Source organism: Rhinolophus hipposideros (assembly GCF_964194185.1).
Source record: "Rhinolophus hipposideros genome assembly, chromosome: 9".
Lineage (NCBI taxonomy): Eukaryota > Metazoa > Chordata > Mammalia > Chiroptera > Rhinolophidae > Rhinolophus > Rhinolophus hipposideros.
This window is the reverse complement of record NC_138055.1, coordinates 35,488,122-35,514,912: the sequence shown is the minus strand read 5'-3', so window position 1 is coordinate 35,514,912 and position 26,791 is coordinate 35,488,122. Positions and strand designations below refer to the sequence as shown.

Sequence of the window (26,791 nt, the reverse complement as noted above, 5' to 3'; positions counted from 1 at the left end):
TTAGCAAATTTCTACTTTTCCTCATTTTTTTTCTTGGCAAGGAATGCCAAAATATTTAAGAATGTCAAATCAAAGTTGATGAGTAAGAGCCTTTGTATATGTGTTTGATTTTTTTAATTTCTAAAAATAACTAATATTTTTATATTAGTCAATAGTAAAATTGACTGTATTTTGGGTGAACAATTTCATGATTTATAACCACCACCACAATCAGGACACAATGCAGTTCTATTACCCCCCCAAAATTCCCTTGGTCTCCTTGACCACCTCAGAAAGGAATTCTCTCATCTACTACCCAGGAAGTCTAAGCCTGGTTGACAGGACAACTGAAGCTGAGAAAAGCCAGCTATCTTACAGTACAATAGGTGTTCTTTCAATCTTGCCATTTTAATATTGCTTTCAGCTCTGTCTACTGTCCTTGAATCCAGAATTTCTTTTTTCACACCCTAGTGAGTAAACATTTGATTTTCTATTTATATTAATTTATCATCTTATAAATATTTAATTTCTGCTTTTAATTTTATTTTTTAAGTTTTGATTGTGACCTAAAACTTGGCTAATTTTCATTAACCTTCCATAGATTTCATTTTCATCATGATAAAATATACATAACAAAATTTATCATTTTAACCATTTTTAAGCGTACAATTTTGTGGTATTAAGTACATTCACATTGTTGTGCAATCATCACAACTACCCATCCCAAGAGCATTTTTGTCATCTCAAACTGAAAGTCTGTGCTCATTAAACAGTAACTCCTGATTTTCTCATCCACCAGTCCCTGTTAATGATTATTCTGCTTTCTGTTTCTATGAATTATCTATTAGAGGTGCCTCATTTAAGTGGAATCACACAGTATCTGGCCTTTTGTGTCTGGAGTATTCATTTAGTATAATGTCTTCAAGGTACATCCATGTTGTAGCATGTGTCAGAATATCCTTGTTTTGTAAAGCTGAATAATATTATTTTATTGGTATATACCACCTTTTGTTTATCTATTCATCCTTTGATAAATAGTTGGATTGTTTTCACCTTTTGGCTAATGTGAATAATGTTGCTATGAACATGTGTATAGAAATATCTTTCAGTCCCTACTTTCAAGTATTTTGGGTGCATACTCAGAAAAGGGATTTCTGGATCATATGGAAATTCTACGAAGAATTGACATAATGTTTTCTACAGAGACTGCACCATTTTATATTTCTTCCAGCAATGCAGAAGGGTTCCAATTTCTCCACATCTTTGCCTACCCTTGTTATTTTCGTGTGTGAGTGTGTGTTTGTGTGTGTGTGTGTTGATAATAGCTATCCTAATATTTGTGAAATGGTATCTCATTGTGGTCCGGGTTTTTATTTCCTTAGTGATGTTGAGCATTTTTTCATGTGCTCATTGGCTATTTCTATATCTTCTTTAGAGAAATGGAAGTAAGATTTCTTTTAACAGAAGTTCTAGAAATTGATTTCTGGATAATGTTTGCTTTTATTATACATTGTTCTCACTTTAGGTGGAAGTATAATTCATATTTTTGACTGAAAGAGAAATAAATAAATCAATAAGAGAATGAGTACTACCTCCCATTATCATCCAGAGCATTTGAGTTCCATTAACCACTAGATTTGCTCTCTAGGAAGACTCCGTAACTTTGCTGGGGTACTTTTTCATAATCCATAAATGGGGATAGTAATACTGCACCTTAAGATTGTTATACAGATGAAATACTATGTAAAACACTTTAAAAACAGTAAGATATCAACATGAAATTAAAGTTTGTTAATAAAACATGTAGTTAATATTTATAATTATCTAATATGTTTAAATAATAATACTTAAAATGCTGACTTTTAATCCACTTACCTTTTTTGTTGTTGTTCATACCTTAGGAGTAACCTCTTTAAAAAAATCTAAAATATTTTTTCAAATGTAAACTTCGCGGGAACTAGCTCAATATCTTTCAAGAAATATTTAACTAAATTAAAGAATGATGAATGAGTGCATAACTTCAAGTTGTGTGTGTATGTGTACATGTGCACACACACACACATGCACAACAACTTGAAGTTACATTTGACCTGTATGGATTAAAAATTTCACTATGTGGCTTTTCTTATTGCTTGCAGTAAATCCAAAATATTGCGTTGCCTCAAACTCTATTGAGTCGATATTTAAAGAACTGATAAGTCTCTGGTAAAGTACTGAGTAATAGGGAAAGAACAAAAGTTGGGTTTCAGTTGTTTTGTTTTGATGGCTAAAATAATAAATTCTAGGTGACTTTATCTGAATTTTGTGCTTGATTTGTTTTTCTGATTAATTATATGGCATTGGTAACACCATACCTCTTACTCTCTAACTATAAAATAATAGTCATAATGTGTACTGATGAAAATCAAAAGGCTCTGGTGCAACATTTATAGAGTATTTTGTGAACCTTTCATTCAAGTTTGTAGAAGTGTGATGTACTAGAAATGTACATGACCCATAGTAAGTCAGTTTGATGTTGATAGACTTTAATGGGTAAGTTGTCCCAATTATATGAGAGAAAACGCTACTGAAAAATATGTGTTCCCTATACTAAAGTATTTTCACTTTAAATCAAATTGACTCTACCTTCATTTATTTATCATCCATTTTATTTCAGACTGGTTGAGATCTAAGGTTTATGTTTACATACTGATTTTAACCAAACAAAGTATAAGATCAGAAGAGGAATACAAGATGGGCCAAATAAAAATAGAGAAATGTTAAGATTTAAAAAAAAAAAAACACACGCTAATTTGTCACTTCACTCATTGAGTGTGAACTGAATAGACTTCTAACCCTTAAAATACTTTTTTTCTCTTTTTATTGCCTGGAATCTTAAGAGCTTTATCATTTGCAGTCATAAAATGAAAATATACACCAAACCCTCAAAGGGCAAGTATGAAATTAAATTATATTTGGGCAGCTGTAACCTTTTAAAACGATCAGATTCCAGTTAATGTATTTCTTCCTGTTCCAAGTGCTGCCATAGTGTTTGATGGTGGGAAGCAGTCCAAAGGGCATTGGGAGATAATAAATTCACTGTAAATTTCACCCCAAGGCATGTCTCGATACACCAAGGCCTCCATTTAGCAAGGCTGACCTAAAACTCTTGTCACATCCAAAGGTCATTTAGGTTGGGGTTGGTGTGTCCCATCTATCTTTCCTTGATGTAAAGAGTGACAGTTGAAACAGGATTGAGCTCATAAACAGCCATCTGAATATGAAAAAGAAGCTAGCTTTGGAGTAGGAGAGGAAAGTAAAGAGAAAACTACCTTTTGCAGTAGGACTGGAAAATGCTGTGCCTTTTCCAAAGCCAGTGAAGGCTCGACATGATTTTGCAGCTTTGTTTTAGAGCAACCATTTTATTTATATATGTTTCCAAAGCCTGTGGTAACTTTTTAGTAAGTATTTGTAAAAGATTCTAATATTTCCAACCTCCTTTTACTTTAAAATAACAATACTTCTTTCCCCCATTAAGTGTGTTCTCCTTCATTGATGTACAAAATGATCCAACACATGGGAAAAAATTAGGAGAAAAATTTGTTTTAAAGAAATAAGGCTTAATGTGGTTCTGGAAGACAGTGATGTGTTTCTGTTTTCTTCTTAATCATGTACTTTTTTATTGTGGTAAAAGATGCATAACGATAAATTTATCATTTTAAACATTAAACCGTTTTAAATATTACTCAGTGTACAATTCAGTAGCATTAAATCCCTTCACAATGTTTCGAGAACTTTGTAATCATCCCATATGGAAACTCTGTACTCATTAAATAATAACTCCATTCCCCATCCCCCTTCACTCAGCTCCTAGTAACTTTTATTCCATTTTCTGTCTCTATGAATTTGCTTATTCTAGGTACCTAACATAAGTGGAATTATGCAATATCTGTCCTTGTATGTCTGGCTTATTTCACTTAGCATGATGTTCATCCGTGTTGTAGCATGTATCTCTCAATCAAGCACTTTTAAAAATAAAAGATTCTGTCAAAAACAATATTCTTGCAAATGTTAAGAATCTTGGATACATAAATTCTCCTCATAGCAATTATAAATAATATATAGTGTCATTTGGAGAAGTATTAGACAACTATGGGATACATATATTGAAAAATTATAGTCTTGCAAGTTTCTTGGGAAAATCATTAAAAAATCTTTTCATTAAGGCAAAGATTTCTGTTCACTGATATGTTTTCAGTGTCTAGAACAGTGCTTCGCATATAATAGGTGCCCAATAAATAAATATTAAATGAGTCAATCAATTTAAGTCAGGAAAGTAGAAGTTACAATTGCTGATTATTTCTCTGGGTGACTTCAATGACATACGAGAAATGTGTCCTGTGCAAAGGAAGCCTGTTATGGTCAGAGGAGCTAATGTAAGTCAAAACACATTGTAAATGCAAGTTGTTATTAGAGTGGGTTTATTGTTATTTTAATTGATTTAAGAGTAATGTGTGATTTGGGTAGTGCAAATGGCTCCTTTTTAATATATCTTTCTTAGTCTATTTAAATGATCTAGAAAAACCAAGGTCACTGACTGTGAATTGTAGCAAAATATAGATTTAAACAAATGATTAAATTCTTAGTATACATTATACAAGAAAAAACAAATATTTAAATAAGGATGAGACTCACAATATTGGAAATTATATATCCAGATTTATTCTATAGTTGATTTTGAATTACTTTTAAATCATGTAAGGAAATAAAAAGTGATTGGGTAAACGTTATTCCAGTTAAAAGTGAATTGTAGGTGAACCAAACCCTTTCAATCAATTCTCCTTATTATATCTAGACTAATCTTGTGGAAATGCAAATCTAATTACGTCATTCCTCTTCTTAAACTGTTATTGCTTCCCAACTATCTTTCCAAACATCTCTCCCACCCCACTGCAGCCTCACTGGCCCTCTTCCAATAATACCCTGTATTTATCATGTTCTCTCCCACCACAAGGTTGGGTGGGAGTACTGCCACCCAACCTGCCAGTACTGCCAGTACTTTTTCCTACTCCATGTATGTAGTTACATCATTTCATCCTCTGACCTCTAAATAATTGTATTTATAGGAAAGCCTTTCCTAATCTCCTCGAATATAATACAACTCCCTCTCACATGCTCTCACAACACCATGAATTGAGAAGAAAACCAAACTAAACTTTTTTTTTTTTTTTTTTTTTTTTTTTTTTACTGGCAGTAGCCAAGGGGAAGAAGGAGCATGAAAATACTAGGAAACGTGTCCTCTTAGATACTTCTCACTTCCTTCCTGCCCTACATCTGCAATAGTATAGGTAGTTCTCATCAGAAGAGCCCAGCCTCTGTCAGAAGTACTATTAGAATTGCCCTTCCTGGACTTGTCTAACTCTACCCAAAGCCCGAGATGCTATTACTTTATTAAAATGACCAGAAAAGAGATTCCTAAGGCATAGAGTTGAAGAGTTATGAGCTCTATAAAAAGACTTGCATTCTAACCTCTGCTTTGCCTCTTACCTATGTTACCTTGGAAAAATGACTTTAGTTTCTCTACCATCCAATGTCCTCCTCCACAAAATAAGAATAGTATCTATTTCCTAAGGTTGTTGAAAAGGTTCAGAGAAAGAACAGCATGGGTTTGGCACACAATTAAGATCCTATCAACTTTAGCTACTAGGATTATTTTTGCTGCTGCTGTTATCATTCTGTGTCCAGATTACTCTTGAAATCTAGATTAATTTATCTTAATTTATGTACTCAAATAGCCAACACTAATGTTAATGTGCAATATTTTCTTTTTAAAATTATTTTTATTGTTAAATTACAGTTGACACACAATATCGTATTAGTTTCAGATGTACAACCTAGTGATTAGTCATTTATATAACTTATGGAATGATCACCCTGATAAATCTTGGACCCATATATCTGACACCATATATAGACATTACAATATTATTGACTATCTTCCCTGTGCTATATTTTACATCCCTGTGACTATTTTCTAACTACCAATTTCTACCTCTTAATCCCTTCTCCCCTTCACTCATGTCCCCGCCCCCCTCCCATCTGGCAACCATCAAAATGTTCTCTGTATCTATTAATTTATTTGTTTTGTTCATTTGTTTATTTTGTGTGTTTTTTTAAATTTCACATATAAGTGAAATTATATGGTATTTGTTTTTCTCTAACTTACCGCACTTAGCATAATACCCTCTATTTCCATCCATGTTGTTGCAGACAGCAAGATTTCATTCTTTTTTAAAAAAAAAAAGATTTTATTAGGGAAGGGGAACAGGACTTTATTGGGGAACAGTGTGTATTTCCAGGACTTTTTTCCAAGTCAAGTTGTTGTCCTTTCAATCTTAGTTGTGGAGGATGTCGTTCAGCTTTAAGTTGTTGTCCTTTCAGTCTTAGTTGTGGAGGGCGCAGCTCAGCTCCAGGTCCAGTTGCCATTGCTAGTTGCAGGGGGCGCAGCCCACCATCTCTTGCAGGAGTCGAGGAATTGAACTGGCAACCTTGTGGTTGAGAGGACATGCTCCAACCAACTGAGCCATCCGGGAGGCAGCTCAGCTAAAGGTGCCAGTGTTCAATCTTAGTTTCAGGGGGCGCTGCCCACCATCCCTTGCAGGAGTCAAGGAATCGAACTGGCAACCTTGTGTGGTTGAGAGGATGCCCTCCAACCAACTGAGCCAACCAACTGAGCCATCCGAGAAGCAGCGCAGCTCAAAGTGCCGTGTTCAATCTTAGTTGCAGAGGGGGCTGCCCACCATCCCTTGCGGGACTCGGGGAATTGAACTGGCAACCTTGTGGTTGAGAGCCCACTGGTCCATGTGGGAATCGAACTGGCAGCCTTCGGAGTCAGGAGCATGGAGCTCCAACTGCCTGAGCCACCGGGCCGGCCCCAAGATTTCATTCTTTTTTAAGGCTGAGTAATATTCCATTGTATATATCTACCACTTCTTCTTAGTCCATTCATTCATCTATCGATGGAAACTTAGGTTGTTTCCATGTCTTGGCTATTGTAAATAATGCTGCAATGAACATATGAATGCATATGTCTTTTAGTGTTTCAGGTTTCTTCAGATAAATACCCAGAAGTGGGATAAATGGGTCCTTCTTTGTCTCTTGTGATAGCTTTGTTTTAAAGTCTATTTTATCTGTATAAGTATGGCTACCACAGCTGTTTTTTTGTTTTCATTTTCATGAAATATCTTTTTTTCCATCCCTTAATTTTCAGTCTGTGCGTGTCCTTTAATCTGAAGTGAGTCTTTTGTAGGAAGCATATTTAAGGGTCCTGTTTTCTTATCCAATCAGCCATCCTATGTCTTTTGATTTACATTATGATGTGCCTTTGTGTGGGCCTATTTGGTTCATCTTGTTTGGGACTCTCTGCACTTTCTGGACTTGTATGTCTATTTTCTTCACCAGGTTAAGGAAGTTTTCTGTCATTATTTCTTCAAATAGGTTTTCAATTCCTTGTTCTCTTCTCCTTCTGGTACCCCTATGATGCAAATATTGTTAGTACGCTTGATGTTGTCCCAGAGGCCCCTTCAACTATCCTCAGTTTTTGAAATTATTTTTTCTTTTCGCTCTTCTGATTGGAATTTTTTGCTAACTTATCTTCTAAATTGTTGATTCAATCCTCTGCTTCATCGAATCTACTGTTGATTCCCTGTAATATATTCTTTATTTTAGTTATTGTATTCTTCATTTCTGAATGGTTCTTTTTTATGTTTTCTGTATCCATTTTTATGCTTCCTATCCCTGCATTGAAGTTCTCGCTGAGATCATTGAGCATCTTTATAAACAATGTTTTGAACTCTGCACCTGGTAGATTGCTCGTCTCCATTTTGTTTAGCTTTTTTTCTGTTCTTTCATTTGGGATATGTTTCTTTGTTTCTCCATTTTGGCTGCCTCTCTGTATTTGTTTCTATGCATTAGGTAGAGCTGCTATGTCTCCCGATCTTAGGAAAGTGGCCTTATGTAGTAGGTGTCCTGTGGGTTCACTGTCCACGGTCTCCCTGCTCACCTGAGGCAGGTGCTGCAGGTGTGTCCCTTGTGTTCACTGTGATTTCCCTCCTGTTGTAGTTGAGACATGGTTGCTGTTTGCATGTCAATGGGTGGAATTGACCTTCAGGCATATTTGTTGTGAGGACTGGCCATGACTATAATGGAGGAGCTGTTGTGCAGGAGCTGACTCTATGGAGCAGGATTCTCTTTAGCAGAGCTCCGGTGACTGCCCAGTCTGCCCACTGGGTGTGTCATCCATGGAGGCAACCGGGTGATGCTTCAGCTGCTCTAGGAAGCCCTAGGTGTGCCAGCCCTGGGGACTCCTGGGAGGGGTCCTACCATAGGCCAAGTTCATTTGCAGCCTGTGCCCTGCCTGGGACCACCTGGAATGAGCCACAAAGTTATTGCCAGATGGCCACCTCCAGATGGCTGCCACTAGTACAAGGCACACCAAGCCAGATGTTGTCTGTTTAGAGTTTGTGAACCTTTTGAGATTTTAGGAAAGTCTGAAGCTTGAACCAAGATTGGCTGCTTGGAATGGCTACTGAAAGAGACTTGGGTGGGCCCACAAATTGGGTGTGGCGGGGTCTTGGGGAATCACGGGGGCGGAGGGGAGTGATCAGTGTTAGTGAGTTTGATGGAGACTCAGATATGGCGCTCACCTATGTCTACAGGTAGGGAGGGCAGAAGACTTAACAGAGGAGCAATGCCCTTTGCCAGCCCTTCTGTCTGGGAGAAAGCTACCCCTCTAGCCTTCTCCCTCATTCTGAAGCCATACAATTCAGTTCTTCTCCTAAGCCCCTGGTGTCTTTGAAGCTGCTGCCTCAGCACTGTCCTCAGAACAAATGAGTCTGTCAGCTAGTAAGTGTGTGCACAGGCTCTTTAAGAGGAGTGCTTGGGACTCACTCAGCAGCCACAATCATTGCTGGTTTTCAAGCCAGAAGTTATGGGGACTTCTCTTTCCAGCACTTGGACTTGGGAACCTGTGTGGGGCTGGGACCCCTCATTCCTCCAGGGTTGGGGGACCATTGTAACCCAGATACCCTCTTGATTTTTAACTACCACATGTGAGTGTGGGACCAGCCCATTCCGCGTCTCACTCCTCCTACCAGTCTCAAAGTGACTTTTTTTGTGTGTTCTTAGTTGTAGGACTTCTGTCCAGCTAGACTTCTCAATGATGAGCAGTCAATTCTCAATGACTCAGGCAATTCTCAATGATGGTTTTTCTGTAGTTGTAATTTTGAGGTTATCATGGGAGCAGGCAAGCACCGCATTTACTTACTGGTCATTTACATTACCAGAATCTCCTCACTCTACAATATTTTCTTAATCTTAAAGGTTTATGGGGGGAAATGAAGAAAAACATGAGGAAATTCATAGGAACAAATCTTTTATTTTTAACCTACCATATGTATTGTCTACTAGAGCTAGGAATAAAACAAAACAACAACGATAAAAAAACAATCTTGAATGGCTGTGGGCTTTCTTTAGGGAGAGTAGAGTTCTATCACCAGAGACTCAAGAAATCTTTCATTCTTGAAGCCTTAACCCCTGTTCTTGGAAACTATCATTGACTCAGAGATGAGGGAACATCCCTATTTCCACTGGCCAGCAGGTAGAGGAATCCCAGTGCAATAGAGGGAGATGAATTCATCACATAAAGCTTAAGTTTTGAAAGCATGTTCACAGAGTAACATGGCTACCTATGTAGTAAGTTTATATGGCACATACTAGAAAGAATTACAAGGGATACTTAGACTTCTGAAACTACTTGTTGTTTAACCTTTGGCAAGTTATTGAACCACTGTGAGCCTTCATTTTCCCCATTGAACACAGAATTGTTAGGATGATCCCTGAAATAGCGTGCAGACTTCTGGGTTGGCACACCATAGTCACTGAGAAAATTGTGGCTCTTACATTTCTCTTTGCTGTATGTGCCTTGTATTTTCAAGAATCCAGCAATTATGCAATCTGCAAATGACACTGTTTTTTATAATATACAAAATAATACATGGTTTGATTTGATATAAACTAACACTCAATTTCTTTTTATATTGAGATCAAATGCTCACTGTTTTTAATATTTTGATTATTATTACCCCCCTACCCCCAATCTACTGGGATAAAATGAACAATGATTTCACAATTATGAACTTAGGTAAAGATATGTGTTTGCTGTAAAAACTTCTCATAATATTCAGCTTTCCTATATTAAATGATGAATATTTGGTAACAACATAATTATTTCCCCCTGGTAAACATATATTTATTTTCTTATTGTTACTTTGAAAGGAATTTCAGCAGTGCCCCCCCCCATAAATTAAACTAATTAAAGATATGAGTATAGAAACGGATATGTAAAGCTTTGAAGAGCTTTCCAGCCGGTGGCCTCCTTACCTTGCCAAATGGAGATGTATTTACTTGTTGGTGACCTCAGGAATAGATGCAGTGTGTTCGTCCTCTCACAGTAATGAACAGTGAGTCTGGAGTGGCATAAAAAGGGTCAATCGAATAGGTCATACATCATATGGGGAGGCAGATGTTGGAACATATTGTAATGGATTACTGTGCAGTACATGAAGATAGCTTGTGGAGTATGAAAAACGAGGAGGGAGGGAGTGAATGAGAGATAAACTATCAGTTGGTGTTTTCTTGCATGACTCTCGCAAATAGATCTGGTCCTTTATGGAACTGCTTCAATTATAAAAGTCAAAATGTTTTTTTCCTAACTATTCAAAATTTATTGGTGTATAATAAAATGAAGAAAGCTTTTTAATCCAGTACATTTGCAGTGTTTCTTATTTGTATACTTTAGTATCTGCAATGTGACAGAAACAGCATGAGAGCATCCTACCTGTGAAAAAGGTCTTAAGATTTAAATAAGTTCAATTGTATTCTTTAATTTTTAGCAGGATGTCATTTTCACACCCTCTCAACACTCCACCCTTCATTGATAGCTCCATATTCCATCCAAGTATCATCACACTGAGTGGGACTGAATTTGGAGTAAAATAACGAAAATGGTCTCTGTGTTACTGATATTTGGTGATAGTGGCTGTACATAAATAATATTACAGACTTTGTGCATGTATTCACTTTAGCTTTTTAATGGTGAATCTGCACTTCAGCCAAACATAATATTTTACTTTTGTATTCCAGCTATCCCAAGACCTATTACCCAGGAGTGATATGTTTAAGGATGTGTGGATCATAATAGTAGTAGTTTTTGCCATGAAGCCCCTACCAGCCAGCCCCTTATTTACCCCGGGCATGTTTTCCAAGTGGTTCATCTGTTTTTCTGAAGGTGGAACTTTTTTTTTCTAAAATGGATAATTTTTATTTCCCCCTGATGGCTTGTTCTCCTGCCATCTTGAACCCGCCTCTGGATGTCAGATGACCTTCCAGCCTTTTGGAGGCTCTGTCTGCTCAAGTCTTTTCCTTGTATAACCTGCTTTTGAAACTCTCATATTCCAATAGCTCCAACTAGTTCTTTTTTATTATTATTTTTTTTTTTTGCACCATTGATAATTGCTATTAGTTTTCCTCCATTTGGGCAAATCTGTATGAACTCTTGAGTCAACTTACTCTTTCAGTTTGGTACATTTCCTTCTTGCCTTCAAGTTTCCTTAGGAATTGTGTGCAAATAAAAAAGATCCTGAATCTCCCACACTGTATGTACTTACTTGATCTGTCTCCTCCAAATGATTGTATTGTCCCTGGTACACTCAGGCTGCCACTCCCCTCACTGCCTTGGGAAACACTCCCCATTAGAACTTTAAGAGATGAAGTGAAAACCCTTACCAACTTCCCCCAGGCACTTTCCACCTATCACCTTCTCCCATGGCCCATGTTAGAGCCAGTGAAGCTGCAGGAGAAATGCTTCACACCCCCAGCTCCTGCAGCACTTCTATGGGTTACCCACCAAGGACTAACCAGCTATTCCCTCCTCCAAGCCTTACATCCTTGCACAGACTAGCTGTCAATTCTGTTTAGTCTTCATTTTTTCCAGCAGTCACCATAGTGGTTAATAAAAATCATCAACTCTCAGAGCTAACTTTGGCATTGTGTTTCTTAGGGGTATAAGAGCTAGTATTCTGTTGATGCACACTTAGGTTTCTTCTGTTTTGCAGCTGTTGTGACTAATGCTGCTCTGAAGGTGGATGTACAATATCTGCTTTCATTTAATTTGGGTATATATCCTAGAAGCGGGATTGCTGGATCTTATGGTAGTTCTGTTGAATGTTTTGATGAATATACTATTTTCCTATAAATACTATACTGTTTTCCCTAGCAGCTGCATCATTTTACATTCCCACCAGCAATGCACAAGGGTTCCAGTCTCTCCTCATCTTCACAAACTTTTGTTATTGTCTGTTTTTTTGACAGCCGTCATATTTTGAAATGGTATCTTTTTGTGGTTTTCATTTGCATCCAGGTATTTTGAAGGTATGTTTGTCAAGACCGGAGAATGAAACATTTTATTAAATACTTCATTAGCTTAATTTATAAAATGTAGATTTTTTATAAATTTGGCCTGTGAGTTTCTAGTTGCACTTTTGCTGTGGGATCCAGTAAATTTAAGGCCTATCCTATTTTTCTTAGTTATTTTGAATAACATCAAAAGAAAGAGCTGACAATGTTAGGGTAAAAAAATCCATGTTTAAACTCAAGTTGCTTTAAAAATTTTTTGTGAAGAAACATTGTGAAAAATAATGTGCAAAGCAAATTTATTCACATTGAAACATGCTGATATGTTTTGAAAGATTTTCTCCAGTTCATTAGTTTCTCTTTAAACTCCACATTTAAGTTACATTAAGAAGCTGAAATTAAGCTATAAAGATAACACTTATGGAGCCTTGAAATTGCTTTCTGAATTTTTTCCTCACAAACGTTATTTTTGTCCCTTCCCTTAAAAAAACAAATGTTTTTCTTACACATCACATCTAACATATATCTTTCAAGTTTGATTTAAACTTTAGTAGTACATATTTACCTATTTTTAAAATCATAATAAGTGACAATGCACACATTTTAAAATCTCCAATCCAAATAGTTACATATTGAATATATGTTAACTTTGATTGCCAGATTTTAGTCCCTGCACTTTAAAAAAAAACTCACCTGCCATTTCTGTGCATATATTTGAACTTCAAGTACAAATATTAATCAGGGAGTTTTAAGCTCTATAATGTTCTTTTTGAAAATTCAAGTCTATATGTGTTTGCTTACGCAAGAGTTTAGAAGTGACTACTAATTTTTGAGTGAGGGCTGTCTTGATCACCAAAGGTGATAAAAGGACTTTAACTTTCATCCTTATACCTATTTAAATTATTGGGATAAATTAAAACAACCTCATTTGTCTCATTTGTTTAAATTTTGAAAATATGTATAATTTATTTATAGTTGTAGTTAGTACACCTCTTTTTCCTCTCTTTTATGTATTGTGTTTGATATGAGATTTCATTTGGGGAAAATGATTCTACTTATAAAAACAATTTTAAACAATTTTAGCAAAAACTATATTAAATGGTTGTACAGTCTGTTAGCCATCTCCATTCAGATAATAGCAATGTAAAGGTCCACAAGTTTTCTTAAGAATCAGTATGTTTTACCATATGGCACTTAGGAAAGACAACGTTTTCGGTCATCATTTTCATGTATTTTTTTTCTTTAAGTAATTTTTGTACCCAGCTCTCCTATCTAGGGTGATGAAGATAGTGATATAGGCAAGACAGATGTGGGGAGTCAGAAAAGGGGAGAGGGTAAGGATGAAGAGAGAATGGTGGACATGACTTATTTTGTACTCTTTTCCCATTAAAACATGAATGTTTCTGTTTCTTAATCCATGCCTGCAGTAGGGGGTAGATAAGATGATTGGATCAAACCATGTGCTGTCAAATGCTACTGGCTCCTGAGTAATTGTCAGTATGTACAATTACTGTGCCTTTAGTTAGATTTTTTTCACACAAAAGGGAGACCTGGAAATAGATCCCAGTTCAAAAAGAAAATTAAGCTTTGACCTAACCAATAAAAAAATTCCCAAAGAACAACTTACATCTACTAACAACCATACCTCCTACTAAATTAGAAAGTAAAATTAGAGAGTAAATACCTTTTTACTCTCTAAATAATAATTATTTAAGGTTCAGTAAGTAGTTTATATCCACTTATCAGAAATAAGGCATTCTCATTTGTCTTTCCCAAAATATTTAAGAATGTCTATATGCTTAAACTCTCTGTTCTATCATCTTTTAAAAGGGTAATAATTTTTTTCTAATAACCTTTACCTATTTTTTTCTGTTCATAATTCCAAAATGACTTTCTCACTTACTGTTACAATTATGGCTACAATGAGTGTATTATACTACCTTTTGTTCTTATGCTGATAAGATTTTGAAATACACTTTCTTTGCCCCTTTTTAACTAAATGAGGTGAATGTATCAATCAATGAGTTTTCTCAACATCACTGATTAGCCTTTTCCCCCCAATTCTTCAAATAGTAAAAACATGCCAATTTCTCTTCCATATTTTTAATTTTTTTTAGTCACTATCGTTATTAAATTTATATTAAATATGTACTGGAGATATATATTTGTTAAAAATAAATGATATCATTTTATACAGTTCATTTCTGCCTTTATTCATTTCTACTTTTCCTTGCTTCTAGGATTTTCTGAGAAAGCATTAAATAATAGAAACATAATCCCTGCCTTCAAGGAGTTTACTAGTCAGTAAATGGTTTGAGGGAGCAAATAGTGATAGATATTTTCTTCATTCTAATGCTTTGAATCCAAATTCTCCAGATGTCAGTTAGGCACTAGGCTAGTAGCCAATGTGAAAAGTTGTGTTTTTAGCAATTTGGGGAAAATAACCTATTAGGGAAAGGTGATAGGAATTTACCATCTCAAGGAATTAATGAAATAATATACCTCCGAATTTAAATAGGCTGTTTTGTGGAATTTGTTCACCCCTAACCCTGACAAATACTAACCACTAGCTTAGAATGTGTGTGTAAAATGGTCACCTTCATGATAAAACACAATAGTATCTCACTGTGGTTTACAAGCCATGTCATCCAAATCCAACTGTACTATTTTCCCCAAATTAGCAATTAATTAATTAGTGCGAGTTAATTAGTACTATTACTTGTACTAATTGATTAGCACAAGTTAAATTTGTTATTTATCATCCCATCAGACTTTTTTTGCCCCTACCCTGGACCATTACAGCTGAACAAAAAGAATGCCTACTAATTAACTGTCAGCCCACTGCATTACAAGAAAAACAATTACTGACTAGGTTTGGCTAAGATAAATACAATTGTAGCTCATGTTGTTATAGATACAGTGCCATGTTCTTAGTACCTGAAGAGGTGTTTAATGAGCTATACTTTAGGAGAAGCCCATGACTGAATAGTTCTAGCATTTACTATACAATACAAAATTACAGGACAATTTCTATGTGTGACTTACTTCTTCCTTTTTCAAAAAAAGAGAAGACAATATATGTGTTTTGGATGTCTTACAAAGATAATACAATGACTATATACACTAATGAGAATGGGTGATAGGTGAATACTTACCTATCTATTATATCTATGAAACATCTATGAAATGAAGACTTTATATCAATTATACTATTCATTCTGTTCTTCTGTTTCTTTTTTCTTTTCCCCAATTAACATTTAGTTGGAATCAGTTTTGCCCTCTTCATTTTCACAACTGTTATTTCAACTCAAGTTATTACAATTATCACTACTAAAATTTGATAACCTCATAACTGATAATCTTGTCTTATTTTAGTTAAAAACATCATGTATATTGCTCTCAAACAGTCAGGGGCTTTTTCTTGCCTACATATTAAATTTAAACTCTTTTGCCTATATTTCAAGCTTTCCTATAAATTGACTTAGCCTACATATCTAGTACTATTTTACTCTTCCCAAACAGGGGATGCACTCAGTTTGGCCGTTGTCCTTTCTACCTCCTTCTCTCTACCACTCACTGTCCCACACTATCCTCTGTATTCCCTTTGCAACAACTAGCTCCCTCCTGCTCCTGTGCCTTTCTTTAAATTATTGTCTGGTCCTAGAAAGTCACCTCCATTTTTATGCCCAGCTTAGGTACATCTTTTTTATGAAAATATATTAGAATGTATTAGCTCATTTTCTTTTCTTCACACCTTTAACAGTGGCATGCAGTTATAGTACACTTACAGTTTCATTGTTTTATGTTTATCAGTCTTTACTTAGGGAAGAAATTGTGTTTATACCTTTTCTGTATCCTCCACTATACCTACTATAGTCCAGAGCATATAGTAGTATGTCAGCACATGTATATTAGCTACTTAGTTTCTTTCTTGGCATATTCAACTTATTAATAATTATTACTTACTGATCAAACATTCTTTGCCATATGTTTTTCTGAATGTTTTGTACACATTATGCAATTTGTTTCTCAGCAACCCTGCTAAACTCCGTTTTATTTATCCATGAATTTACAGATTAGGGATTTGTGCCTCAGTATAGTTGCCCAAGGTCACTAGCTCAGAGCTGGGATTAGAATTAAGGTTTGCTTTACTTTTAACTGCTCCACTAGAAGTAGAAACCATAGTACTTGAAGGAGCTTAAAATGCTGAAAGAAAAAAATATATGTTTGCGGAACAATTTGAGACAAAAGTGAGAGTTACTTACATGTATTTGTACATATATAAACCTACTTATGAACATATGAGCACAAAGAAGATACAAAGTAATCAATGGATAGATTCAATTTAATCTTATGTGATTATTTCCTCTATTAAAAAAATCATTTTCTGGGGTGATCAGATTGCTCAGTTGGTTAAAGCACATGCTCTTAACAACAAGGTTGCTGGTTCGATTCCCACATGGGCCAGTGAGCTGCGCCCTCCACAACTAGATTGAAGGACAAGGACTTGGAGCTGATGGGCCCTGGAGAAACACACTGTTCCCCAATATTCCCCAATCAATTTTTTTTAAAAAACATCATTTTCTGAAGCAGGACAAGGATGGGGGAGGGAAAAGGAAGAAGAATGCAATATTTTAAGTCATAAAAAGACTGGAAAGCCTAATGCTCTGTGGCATTGAGGTATTAGAGATCAAAACAAGTCAATGCTCTGTGGCATTGGGGTATTAGAGATCAAAACAAATCTATAACACATTAGTTTCCAGATAAAAGTCAAGTTATTCAACAAGTTATTCTGTTAGTCTGGTTAACCTCATGATATGAGTAATCTCTTTAAGCTTTAGCTTTTTATGTTTAGGGTCTCTCAATTTGTTTCTGATGTTTAGAACAGCTTAAGTGATAAAGTACATTTATCATAATATATCTCATATTTAACTCTGGGTTTTATCTGCCATTCTTTAAAGAAAAATGTCAGCCAGATTTTGTTTTAAATTACATATAGATAGATAGATAGATAGATAGATAGATAGATAGATAGATAGATAGATATAGATACAGATATAGATATAGATCAATCTCTCTCTCTCTCTCTCTCTCTATATATATATATATATATACTTACATATATATATTACATATATATACTTACATATCATATATATATGATATGTAAGTGGGAAATGTAGTTCACAGGATGCTTGTTCCTTTGGGTGGCTTTCCAGTCTCCACCATGTTTTGATCCTTCACTCTCAACAAGGTCAACCAGCCAGTAGTTCTGTGATTGTAGACCTCACTCAGTACAGACACCGATTAGTTTTCCTAATTTTGCCTCAAGAGCATATAATAAATGAAATAAAATATTAATTACCTCTTGACTTTCTTGTTTTAAAGTCTGTCAACACACACACTTTAATGGATAGACAGATGAACTTAATTTTTTGAAAGGTTGAATTAAATAAAATAAGTCACAGGAGCATTTTTTTTTGTAAGTTGCCCATCCTTACATATATAGCCACGTATGAGAAACAATGTCAACCTCTTTAAATCCACTGAAGTTTCCTGTTAACTTGTGAAAAGCTAAATTAGGATTCAGCACTATGAAATTGGGGAAGAATAGCTCTATATATTGCCCCCTTGCATAGAGAAAGCCAAATATGAGGAAGGAGCTATGGAACACTGACGGGAATGAAGAGCTACCAATGTCAGTTGTACTCTGATTGAGTAGCAGACTTATGAAATCTTCATCATAGATTACTTTATATCTCTATATTCTGTAGAAATACCAGTAAGGTGGATTATACTATACTGTTCTTGCAGAAATATTTATGTACATAGGCTCATCTATTTTTCAAACCTATTTTCTCCTTTTCTACTAAAAAGCATTTTTTAGGACAATTTCACTTAAATAAATCTTAATTCCATATTTAAAAGTGTGAAACATAATGAATGTATTTGAACGAGGGAAGAACATAAATGATTTTATTTCAAGGGTATACCTTCTTCAACTTTTATAGTCAATAATGTGTTTCAGAGTATATGTACACTTCTGTTTTTAATAGTAATTCTTATACTTCTTTAGAACATATAAATCAGTCTACAGGGATTGATATTTAAACATTGAATACCATTTATGTGTTATCGGTACATCTATTTATTTAAAAACAAATAGTCAATCATTTTCAATACTATGAAATAATTCTTTATAATCTAAATTTTGAATAACTCTTTTGTTCACATTTTTTTTTTACCTAAATTTTTTTTAGACATTTTAAATCTCATCTCATCGGTAATTATGAAACTATCTTATTTTTAGTGTATACTATACCAGTAATGTATTGTTTTCCTCTAGGAATAATACCCACTGGAATCATTTGCAAAGACAAAGATACAATATACAATACAATATAAATTTTATCATATTTAATAGAGGTATTTAGCCAGTTTTTAAAAATACGTATATTTTCTTTTAATTTAGTGTCAGGACACGTATTTTTTTTTTAATTAAAGCTTATTGGGGTGACAATTGTTAGTAAAGTTACATAGATTTCAGGTATACAATTCATATTTTACTGGACAGAATTTTAATTTGCAAAGTTGTATCCTAGGATAATTGATTATTTTCTTAATGACTTCATTAAACAATTCAGGATGATGACAGAAAAAAATAATTTTTGAATTGTGGAATATAATGCATTGGTTTTCAACACAAATGTGGGAAATGGATCAACTTTGATACTTAAAATAATAATAAACTCCCAGTGATCATATTTGACATCATCTCCTTTTATTCTTTATGGAATCCAAATCTTATTCTTCTCTGTGATTGTCGAACATAAGAAATAATATAATTATTTTAACACAAAACAGGGGAAGGGACAATTATTATTGATAGTATAAATATACTTCCCTTGTGTTTCATTTCTTTGTCTGGAATATATCTTCCATTACTTGGCATAAAAAAAAATAATAATTTTTACCAATAATTCTAATGTCCTTTTTGCATTTCGACCATAGTATCTGGAAATTGAACTATGTATGTGTATTTTCATGTAAATATGAACCTGTCTTCAGTTTTCATTATTTAATTTATAGAGATACCCGCCTTAGCAGGGTTGGTGGTGTCCCTGAGCAGTTTTATCCTTTAAAATTTATCTTTCAGGGAAAAATCAAGATAATCCAGAGAACTATTTCACAGTACTTTCCCTTGAGAGCCATTTTCTTTAGCATTGGTCTTTTCATTATAGAAGTTCTAGCTTGCATAGTAAATGCTATCCATGGAATCTCAAGACAAGTGAGAAACAGGAGCTTGGGTTGATACACACACACACACACACACACACACACACACACACACTTATAAGTAATTCCTTCCCCATCCATATTTTTAAATTTTCACAATCTGCTAAATGAAGATGAGGAGTATTAATCTAAATGTTTGATATGGATATTCAAATCTAAAACAACCTCATTTTTTTAAGATACTATAACATACAGCTATTATCAAAGTAAAAATGTCATTTATTACTAAATTGACTTGTTGAAAAATATTTTATTGGTTATTTAATAAGAATTATTATGTGATGGATTAGTGGAAGAGTGTGTATTTAAGACAGTATTCCTTAAAACCCTAATCCTCAAGATAATTTCACATTTGTATATGTGTATATATCATGAAGTAAAGTGGACTTCTGGAAAGCATCCATTTAATTTTTATCAATATAGGTAGACTGACCATAGTGTTTTTCAAATACGTTCCTTCCATTCCCTCTCAATGGCCTTTTTGTGTTTCTATACAACTAATGATCAAAAGAAAATTGTTACAGGTGCCCATTTTAACAAGTCAAAGAAAGAAGGTACAAGGTTTGAACAATATAGATTATAAGAAAATTACTTTGTCTATGAAGCTGCATTCTTTTGTAACACACTGGGTAAAATTTAAAATAGAGCAAAAAGAGGTCTTGACCATATAATGATATACTTGCCTTCCACAGACTTTGAGAAAAAGTATGATAAATATGGATGACTATTATTTGCTTGGGGTCCCTGGACATACTGAAGCTGAAATTCCTTATATATTATATTTGTCATTTCTCCCGAGAAGTAAGTCGTGAAGATTGAAGTGACAGCTTCTTTCTTTACATATTTCAGGACACTAACCAAAAATACCCATAGGGGGGAAAAAAATACCACATCTGTATATAGGTGCTTTCTGAGAGAATCATTTCTTTTATTACTGATAGTCTTTATTTTTCCTCTCTTTCTCTCTTTTTCTTCTGTAGCAGTTATATGCTGCCCAGCTAGCTGCAATGCAGGTATCTCCAGGAGGAAAGCTCCCAGGCATACCACAAGGAAACCTTGGTGCTGCTGTATCTCCTACCAGCATTCACACAGACAAGAGCACAAACAGCCCGCCGCCCAAAAGCAAGGTACCCTTTTGAAGAAGCCACGTATTTTATCATTTAGACTTTGACTTGTCTATTATTGAGTATCTATTATTTCCCAGCAACCCAGGCTTATAAAGAATTATAGATAAAGTACAGTGGATGTTACGAAGACAGAGAGATTACCTTCGGTGAGAGATCCTGGGAAGGGTTTCCAAAAGAAGGGGCAACTGAAATAACATTTAAAATATGAGTACGATTAGAGAATAAAGAAAGTGTTTGATTTAAATATCAATAACAGTTACAATGTGGTACACTATAGATATAATTTTAGATATAGCATTCATCCAATGAGATTATCCTGTAAAGATATGAAGATAATAACAGTGTTAGAAGTAAGACTGCTTAGAAATAGTTTTGTTTGGGGAACTAAAGAAACATTTATTGAGAGAACATGGAAAAGAATCAGGACAATCATTTGTTTCTTGGCTTAGAAGAAGAGAGATGCAGAAAAATTAATTTGAAAACTTTTTGTGTTTCTGAAGATCTTACTTGGATGATGAGATATGAATATATTAAATGTCCTATGAATGAAGTAAGAAGAGCAATCATAAGTAGTTTTCTGTGAGATTACTCAGGGAAATAATCACACATATTTTCTATTAAAAACTATTCAGCAAAAAACTAACCCAGTTAATGTACCCCCAAAAAACAATGTTTTTGTCGTATGCTGAATTACTTAGAAAATTGCTTCTGTTCTTCATTTCATGAATGCCATTCTCAAATGTCTAAAGAGTTAACAGTTTAAGACTAATCACAATAGTTGAAAAAATACACCGAGAAAAATATTAGAAAATATTGAAAGAGAAAAAAAATCCAAGAATTGTTTAAATCCTCTAGTGCCCTGGCAGATGCTTTTCACAGTTACCGTATTAATCCAGAGAGAAAATTGGGAAAGAGAAAGGATCAGTTGGGAAAGTGCACTCCAGCCTTTATCGTCTCAAAACTCCAAAGTCCTTTGCTGTGCTATTAAGAGATAAATATATTTGGAACTATAACTTGACCCGGACAAGGACCTTAGAACCTGACGCACCAGCAATATGGGCAAATGTATAGTGCAAAATATTGCACACACTACTGTGACATTAGGAAATATACATACACCATTTCTAAGATCTCTTTCAGCTGTGTAATGGACCTTGCATGTTCTGTGCATAATATATGCCTAAGGCCTGGTCGGCTTTTCTTCATAATGATAGCAGAATATATATTTTTAAAGCTTGTTAATAATTATAACATTTATTTAATAAGATTTGATTTTAAAGCAGTGATATTTTGGTGTCTCCATGGACGAGCTGTTTTAATATATTACATGTACAGGCTAACTTTGAGTAAAATAAATAGCTGTAGTGGCACAGTCATTGTCACATACAAATAACTGGGAGGTATTGATCTCTGTTTTTTTCCTTGATTTATTAACGTGATTTTATGTCGTGCTTTATAATGATGCTTTACATTAGAACATTTCATTTTATTACTTACTTATTTTTTAAAAATTATCATTAATGTCTTCTCCCCAAATCACTTAATCATGAAGCTTTTGATGTCAGTTACCCTCATGCATTCATTCATTCACTCATTCACCCATCCAGGTATTTATTGAGCAGTTGCTACAGTGATACTTTCTTAGGTAAACATGGCAAATGTCAAAGTAACTGAAGGTTTGCTTTGCCAAGACTGGGGCATTTCTTTATGAACTATGTGGTTCTAAACATTGACAGAACACCATAGACTAGGTACAAAGACTGATTATTTAAGTAATATTATAATTCTGCCACATTTTATGGTTTCATATACCTCTGTTTATTTAGTGCTAGTGAAAAAGTGGATTGTGTTTCTTTTGCTATGATTACACGTAATTTAGCAAATATATTTATATTTAAAGTTCAGCTACTGTTTGAAAATCAGCCCTCATGAATCTTCTGTCATACGAAGTTTAATAAAACTGTGGAAGTTTCATATCCTTCTATCTGCAATTATTATAAAATACATAAAAATTTAACAATGGATAAAGTGCTCCTTTTTAAGTACCAACAATAATTTAATGAAATATGTTCTTTCTTGGCTCAGTGTCCTCGTGCATGCTGTCTACAACTTCTCTTATTGTCAGAAAAAAATGTCTTAAATGTGCTTGTGTTTTAGCTCAGCAGTAAAGTTTAGTGGGTTAAAAACAACCAGACCAATAAATATTACTATTGTCATTTTAAGGAAGAACATAGCCAAAATAGTAAAACCAACAGTAAACAAAGAAGACCCATTACAAAACACGAATTTAGTTTTTTGCAGCCTGGAGTTGACATTTGTACATAGTGTAATAAATATTTTGACCTCACAAAGTTATTTTACTTATATATAATGATTGTCATTTATTATAATATTTATATTTGGTATGATTAATTCTTAGTATCCTGGGGGTATTTTCTGTGTGCTTTATTAATGAATTTTCATGTCTATATTGCTATGTTACAGAATTATTTTATTAAATGACTGTGTGCTGTCTTGCATACTTACGTGGCATAAACCAAATTGATGGTTTACCTTGAAAGTACATGCATTGTTTGAAACAATGGAATCATAAGCCACATCCATGTGATGATGTAAGGAAAATGATCTTACTGGCAGCTGTCAAAACTCAACCATGTTCCCTGGGTTTTATCATCTGCCCTTCTTCCTAGGTGTGCCTTTGCCTTTGCCTCACAACTCTAGAGAAGGACACAAACAAAACTTATTTGCAATTTGCAAAAAACGGAAAGGGAGAATCAAAAGGAGGGGGCTCCAAAAGACTGTAAAATTGTACAGCATGAGTCCTCTGATGCATGCTGTTTTCAATCTGCTGTGTGCCAGTTGGAGGCTTGGGGAGTGTGTGCGCGCGCGAGAAAGGATAATGCTGAGAAATGATAGAGTGGCTGTGACCTCCAAGCTCAGCCTGGAAATCCAAGACATTGATTTCACTTAGCATTCCTGCTGAGAAATCTGGCGGAGTTCAGTTGTAATAAAAGAACAAGATTCTGTTCTAATGGTAATGGCGTATGACAGACATATCACTTTGTCTGTCCTCAGCACCAGAGAGAAGAGAATTGGAGAAAGGTCACCTGACCTGCCTGTGGTATTGTAGAAGTGTTGTACTGAGCTTTGAACTGCCTCCTAGGAACATAATTATTTATAATATTAAATGATAAAGAAACCTTTAGAGGACTCACAGTGAACCTCTAAAAACTGCACACAGGAATTGTGTTCAGTAAATGTGAAAACATGAAAAGGAATCTGGTCTCTTCAAAATCTGCATCAGAGAATACGGATAGAGTTGCTTATTGAGTTATACATGAGTATGTCCTTGAACTTATTGTTTGTGAACTGTTTTCATTCATGCCTGACATATTGTCATTGGTTAACTTTTCTTTCTTTCTTTTTTTTTAATGCTTTGATTGTATTAGGCACAGCCAAGAAAAGTTTTTTTGTGTTTTTTTTTTCACGTGATCTGTTTTGCCAAAGATTCGAAATTCAGATCATCAGCAGATTTTTAAAGTTTCTCAGCTGTTACATAAAATCTTAATACATGTACACTTGTCTCTTCAGCGGTTAATTTTTTATTCTGTCAATTCATTCCAGTACTATTTTTTTTTCATTGACCAGACTTAATACTTAATTCTTCAGAGTCTTCAGAGATATTCTTGTAGCTGATGTGTGTCCTCACAGCTGTGTTTATGGCTAACTATTGGTAAATAATGTTGAATGAAAGTATGAAATCTTGAACTTTTGTGCACAAGAAATCGTGTTTAAAGGAAATTTTAGAAATAATTCTACTTCTCATATTATTTAATTATGGTATTGTTTAGCAGTACTGGTCCTTGAATCTCATATACAATATTGTTGCTTTGAATCTGCTATATTTCTTAATTTGCTTATTATTTAAGATTCTGCCACAGTATGGACACAATGCATTCAGTGACTTTCATTTCTGTACCACATATTTCTTTATTTAAATGATTTTCTGTGTCATTTGTTGCAGTCTTTTAAGAACCTAGATTGCCTTTGCCTTATGATCGTAATTGATCTCTTGATAACATTTGTTTTGTAAGAATAAGATATTTTTTGATAATAGAATTAAAATCAGCCTTAAATTAGTTATTTGGGGAAGAGAGCATTTTTACTCAGTTTCACACATAGCTCACACAATTGTTGGTAATAAATAGGCTTATCATCCCATGTTACCAGGAAGTCTTCATATGTGATAGAGGTACCAACCATCTGAATTTCATATTGTAAGTGTTTTTCCTTTGCAAAAGCAGCCATCTCTTCGGAAAAATACAAGAGCAACTTATAAATACTAGTAAGTGTCTCTTGGTATCTAATGAAAACTTATATATTGCCTGCAGTAACCAAGAGTAGTTAGTTTGAAAAGCTGATGACAAGGCAGAATTCCTGGGTGCTTTTCTTTTAACCTTGCTATGACCCTAGTCATACCCCTGATCCAGTTGTGTCTCTATCAATGACAGGAGCACATAGATTGTCTGAATCAATTTTTTTGGTTCTTTTCAAGTACTTCTGGCTGTGATGTTCCCATTTGCTCAGCAGTAGCACCTGGAAGTTATGACAAGAAAAAGATATATTTTTGCAACAAGCCAGAAACAGTTCTGGCCAGCTTACCAGACAGAATCAGATTCTTCAGCTGCAATATCCTTGGAAATATTGCTTTGAATTCAGAAGCAAGAAGTGGAGCTATATTTTCATCTGATCCTCTTTCACAGGCACAGTAATGAAGATATCTTCTGCTTTGGTAGCCACGTGCTTGTGTTAGTGATGTTAGAAGTGCCAATGACTCCTATCAGGGCCCCTATTTTTAGCTGTGATGGTACCAGTCACATAGTTTCATGCTCTCAAGTAAGCATTATGTCAACACACACTGATCTGCAGGGTAGAATTTTGTAGTTTATTACTTTGAGTCACAAACTGTGGTACACATACACACAAGATTACTTAGCAATATGTTGGATGAGAAATCAGAGGATAATCCTGATTCATCTTAATTGAAAATTAGTTCTAACAGGAGATTTGGGAAATAAAGCTTTTTTTGCTAGCTTTGAGACAGCGTTCTATATAGTACCAAGGGGAGGGTAAGGCTGAACACAAACGTGCACATGCAGCGTAACCACAGCTAAGTCAAACCACCACCCACGCTAACTATAAAAACACTGTTTTTAATATTTGACGAAAGCGGCCTTTCAAGATAAAGCACAAAACATCAAAGAGATTTCATAATTTTGAAACAGAGAAGTGCTAAGGCCTCCACAGGAGTATTTCCATGATGAAAAGTTCAAAAAGCACTGCTCAATGTAACTATAACTTCGTTTAGTGTTTTCCACATTTTATCTGGCCGTGAGAATTTTTGAGTAGTAGTAGCTGCTAAGATGTAATTTCCAAATTGTAGAAGTCCCTTAAATACTACCATTTGACTTGTTTTTAGAGCTTTCCAGGTCAAGATCTCACAGATTTATTACTCACCACACAGAGATAGAAATGTAGTATTTTTGAGTAACCCACAATGCTTAAGTACTATTAATAAAAGAGCAGCTGCCATCCATCTATATATGTAGCTTAAATAAAATCACTGATCCATCCTGAAACTGTTGGACCTGGTGTCTTTCAGCTTTCATTTCTCCTAAAACTCCAGAGAAAGGGATGTTAGTCTGAGCTAATTATAACTACATACAAATTGGCCATTTGCTATTCTTATGCGTTAAACACTGTCTGGCATATCAATTAAATGCTAGAATCTCCCTAATACCTTGCTCTGTACAGCTGCTTTGTGCTTTGTTGAATAGCTGTTGAACACTCCTCTCGCTGTCGTATTTCAATATCTGTAAAATAACTATGTTGTGAGCCTTAGAGATGTGGTATGCCTGTGTCATACACAAGAGGTGAAT

The 26,791-nt window shown here is 34.7% G+C and overlaps 1 protein-coding gene across 26 annotated transcripts in view; it reads left to right on the top strand.

Annotated features, from left to right (window-relative positions):
* Nucleotides 1-26,791, top strand: part of SOX5 (SRY-box transcription factor 5) — a 944,197-nt gene that overhangs the window by 856,567 nt on the left and 60,839 nt on the right. For all 26 annotated transcript variants that reach the window (XM_081058265.1, XM_081058274.1, XM_081058286.1 and 23 more), the window contains one exon: nucleotides 20,706-20,852. In XM_081058265.1, coding sequence (XP_080914391.1) covers nucleotides 20,706-20,852 — 147 coding nt within the window. The remainder of the gene's footprint in view (nucleotides 1-20,705; nucleotides 20,853-26,791) is intronic.